The sequence below is a fragment of the Penaeus vannamei genome, chromosome 18 (assembly GCF_042767895.1).
Source record: "Penaeus vannamei isolate JL-2024 chromosome 18, ASM4276789v1, whole genome shotgun sequence".
In the NCBI taxonomy this organism is placed as follows: Eukaryota; Metazoa; Arthropoda; class Malacostraca; order Decapoda; family Penaeidae; genus Penaeus; species Penaeus vannamei.
The window spans coordinates 39,947,473-39,952,472 of record NC_091566.1 but is presented as its reverse complement, the minus strand read 5'-3'; the positions used below and the strand labels follow the sequence as shown (position 1 = coordinate 39,952,472).

Genomic DNA, 5,000 nt, shown 5'->3' with positions numbered 1-5,000 from the left:
GTCATTATTTTTATAATGATGATCATCATTGCCACTGCTATTATCATTATATATATTGGTATTATTTATCACAGTTATTATTATTTCTATTATTTTTATTATTATGATTATTATGATTGTTATTTTTATCATTATTATGATTATTGGTGTTATTATCATTATTATTATTATTATTATTATCATCATCATCATTGTGATTATCATTATAATAATGTCAATAAATAAAGAGATGAAAACAATATTGATGAAGGTAATAATGATAATGATAATGATTATAACTGTAACAATATTGATAAAAATAACGATAATAGGATCGTTATTGATATCACTACTCATAAGAGTAACATAACTGCAGTAGCAATTGTTACCATAGCTACTATTACCGTGATTTTTATCATTATCGAAAATATTATTATTACAAATATTATCACTATCATTATCACCAAAGCGATTTTCATGATTACTGTCACCATTGTTATCATTTATTCTGTCTTTTTGAGTTCATAAATTATTCTATTTTCTCTCGTTTATATGACCGCTGTTATTTTAGTTCTTTCATCATTTTGCTTGTCTCCCCCCCTTCAGGTTTCTAAAATCTTTTGTCATTATTTTCCTCTGCTGTATACTTCCCTTTAAAGAATCCCTTTCGTCGACGTACATTGGTAGCGTCCAGAAATTCTTCATTTTATCTGAAAACGTAATATTCAAAATACATACATGTTCACTTTAAGCTTTTGCTGTTTGTTAACCGTGGCATTATTCACGGAAGAGAGGAAGAGAGAAAAGCGAGGGAAAGGGAAGAGGGAAATCGAAGAGGAATGACAATGCAAAGAGAGACAACAGGAAAACGAGAAGAAGGGGAACAGAGTATAGTATGAATTAAAGCGGAAAGAGAGACCATACGATAAAAGTGGAAATGAAAAAAATGAGATGAAAAGAGGAAAGGGTAGAAGGGGAGAGGAGAGGCTAATGATTAGAGGTTGTGTAGGAATCCGCCAATCAAATTATTTTTCTTTGCTTTCAATTATGGAAAAATATCCGGATGAGGGTTCAAGTTTGTTTGAAAGCACTTCTGTTCGGGATGTGCGCTTGTGTGTGCGTGTGCGTGTGAGTGAGTCTGTGTGTGTGTGTGTGTGTGCGTATGTGTGTGTGTGTGTGTGTGTGTGTGTGTGTGTGTGTGTGTGTGTGTGTGTGTGTGTGTGTGTGTGTGTGCATGATATTGTACTTTCTTTTAGAGAACGCCTAAAACGCCTAAAATAGCGATATAACAAGACACACAGCGGAAGTTTGCGCCATCAGCAAGACCTTCAGAAACATAGTCTGCAACACTGTACAAATGATCGGTCTGCAGAATCACACACACTAAAAACAAACAAAAGCAAGAATAATAAATAAAACAAAGAACAGACATCTCAAAAATCACATATTAGCTCATACTGCCACTCGCAACGGTCAACAAAACACGCACACACTACAGTATTGGTTATTACTCACAGAAATGCTCCGCCTGGTAGAAAATTCAGTCTGCAAACGAACGACGAGTAACAAAGAGTTGAATTTGCAACATGCCATTGCAGAGGCTCAACCGAAGTCCTGGAGGTATTTCCGTCATGTGTTTATCAATCGAGGAGAGATTAGCATATCAAACGCCAGCAAAATAGGTAGTATTTACTCTGACTCGAAAAGCAATTATTGGCGAGCATTCTGTCCCTTTGGCTGCAAAGTGATTGTAGGAAAACTTGTCTTGCTTGGGAAAAATATACTTCAAGCCAAATATGTTTGTAAACACGTAACGCACGTTTTAAGAGTATTCTAGAACTTAAAGACACCTTTGTTGCATTTGGACTAAAACTACTCCGTTGTGGCCAAACACAAACAGTATAAACACAAATATACAAAATACATACACATAGACATATCCTTGCAAACCTAATCACAGACACCAATCTCATATACAAAACAGACACATGTACGCAGACAGAGGACATACGCGGACATGGTATATGTACACAAACAGACAGAAACATATGAAACACGCAAATACACAGCCCACACAATGACAGCCGTTATCCAGTCGGGACACAAATAAAACGAAAAGAGAAAAAAGTACAGCTCCTTTTTCTTTCAACGGCTTATGTTGTTTGCTCACTGCGCGCTATCTCTAATGTATAAAGGTTCGTAATGAAATAAAAGCTTTCCTCCAAATATTTCAATTGTCATTATACCGTTTTGTCATCTATGAATATCAACCAAAAAAATAGAATAAAAGATAATGATGAAGATAACGGTGACAGTGATGGTGGTGATAATTATGATCCTGATAGTATTTGTAATACTAATATTAACGATAATGACGATAAATGTCACGGTAATAGTAGTTGTGATACTATTAGTAGTAACAAAAGGAAAGGATGACAGTGATAATAATAATGGTAATAAAATTAAAGTATTGATAATATTAATAATACTTATAGACAGAACAATAATAAAGGGCAAGAGGAATAAACAGGAATAACGATAATACTAACTGGTGGAACGACTGTAAAAACACTGATATTATATTTCTTACGATAGTATTGATAGTGCTAAGGAAAATGGAATGAAAGAAGGAATAAGATAACACCAATGATGAAGATGATGTTGATGAGATCAAAATCATGATATAGAAAATAATAACAATGATATTGATGATGATAAAAAAATTTACAATGATTGTGATTACTAGTAATCATTAACCCCAGGACACCACGACCCCAGGACACCACGACCCCAGGACACCACGACCCCAGGACACCACGACCCCAGGACACCACGACCCCAGGACACCACGACCCCAGGACACCACGACCCCAGGACACCACGACCCCAGGACACCACGACCCCAGGACACCACGACCCCAGGACACCACGACCCCAGGACACCACGACCCCAGGACACCACGACCCCAGGACACCACGACCCCAGGACACCACGACCCCAGGACACCACGACCCCAGGACACCACGACCCCAAGACACCACGACTCCAGGACACCACGACCCCAAGACACCACGACCCCAGGACACCACGACCCCAGGACACCACGACCCCAGGACACCACGACTCCAGGACACCACGACCCCAGGACACCACGACCCCGAGACACCACGACCCCAGGACACCACGACCCCAGGACACCACGACCCATGGACACCACGACCCCGAGACACCACGACCCCAGGACACCACGACCCCAGGACACCACGACCCCAGGACACCACGACCCCAGGACACCACGACCCCGAGACACCACGACCCCAGGACACACGACCCCGAGACACCACGACCCCAGGACACCACGACCCCGAGACACCACGACCCCAGGACACCACGACCCCAGAACACCACGACCCCAGGACAACACGACCCCAGGACAACACAACCCAGGACACCACGACCCCAGGACACCACGACCCCAAGACACCACGGCCCCAGGACACCACGACCCCAGGACACCACGACCTCCAGACACCACGACCCCAAGACACCATGACCCCAGGACACCACGACCCCAGGACACCACGACCTCCAGACACCACGACCCCAAGACACCATGACCCCAGGACACCACGACCCCAGGACACCGCGACCCCAGGACACCACGACCCCAGGACACCACGACCCCAGGACACCACGACCCCAGGACACCATGACCCCAGGACAACACGAACCCAAGACACCACCACCCCAAGACACCACGACCCCAGGACACCACGACCCCAGGACACCACGACCCCAGGACACCACGACCCCAGGACACCACGACCCCAGGACACCACGACCCCAGGACACCACGACCCCAGGACACCACGACCCCAGGACACCACGACCCCAGGACACCACGACCCCAGGACACCACGACCTCAGGACACCACGACCCCGAGACACCACGACCCCAGGACACCACGACCCCAGGACACCACGACCCCAGGACACCACGACCCATGGACACCACGACCCCGAGACACCACGACCCCAGGACACCACGACCCCAGGACACCACGACCCCAAGACACCACGACCCCAGGACACCACGACCCCGAGACACCACGACCCCAGGACACACGACCCCGAGACACCACGACCCCAGGACACCACGACCCCGAGACACCACGACCCCAGGACATCACGACCCCAGAACACCACGACCCCAGGACAACACGACCCCAGGACAACACAACCCAGGACACCACGACCCCAGGACACCACGACCCCAAGACACCACGGCCCCAGGACACCACGACCCCAGGACACCACGACCTCCAGACACCACGACCCCGAGACACCACGACCCCAGGACACCACGACCCCGAGACACCACGACCCCAGGACACCACGACCCCAAGACACCACGACCCCAGGACACCACGACCCCGAGACACCACGACCCCAGGACACCACGACCCCAGGACACCACGACCCCAGGACACCACGACCCCAGGACACCACGACCCCAGGACACCACGACCCCAAGACACCACGACTCCAGGACACCACGACCCCAAGACACCACGACCCCAGGACACCACGACCCCAGGACACCACGACCCCGGGACACCACGACCCCAGGACACCACGACCCCAGGACACCACGACTCCAGGACACCACGACCCCAGGACACCACGACCCCAGGACACCACGACCCCAGGACACCACGGCCCCAAGACACCACGACTCCAGGACACCACGACCCCAGGACACCACGACCCCAGGACACCACGACCCCAGGACACCACGACCTCAGGACACCACGACCCCGAGACACCACGACCCCAGGACACCACGACCCCAGGACACCACGACCCCAGGACACCACGACCCCAGGACACCACGACCCCGAGACACCACGACCCCAGGACACCACGACCCCAGGACACCACGACCCCAGGACACCACGACCCCAAGACACCACGACTCCAGGACACCACGACCCCAAGACACCACGACCCCAGGACACCA

The 5,000-nt window shown here is 48.8% G+C and overlaps 1 protein-coding gene across 1 annotated transcript in view; it reads left to right on the top strand.

The window, feature by feature from the left end:
- The first annotated feature begins 1,498 nt into the window (after positions 1-1,498).
- LOC138864837 (proteoglycan 4-like) overlaps positions 1,499-5,000 on the top strand; it is a 3,776-nt gene continuing 274 nt past the window's right edge. Inside the window, exons 1-4 of the mRNA XM_070133446.1 lie at positions 1,499-1,599; positions 3,238-3,625; positions 4,053-4,266; positions 4,898-5,000. The exon at positions 4,898-5,000 is cut by the window's right edge and continues 274 nt beyond it. Coding sequence (XP_069989547.1) covers positions 1,499-1,599; positions 3,238-3,625; positions 4,053-4,266; positions 4,898-5,000 — 806 coding nt within the window. The remainder of the gene's footprint in view (positions 1,600-3,237; positions 3,626-4,052; positions 4,267-4,897) is intronic.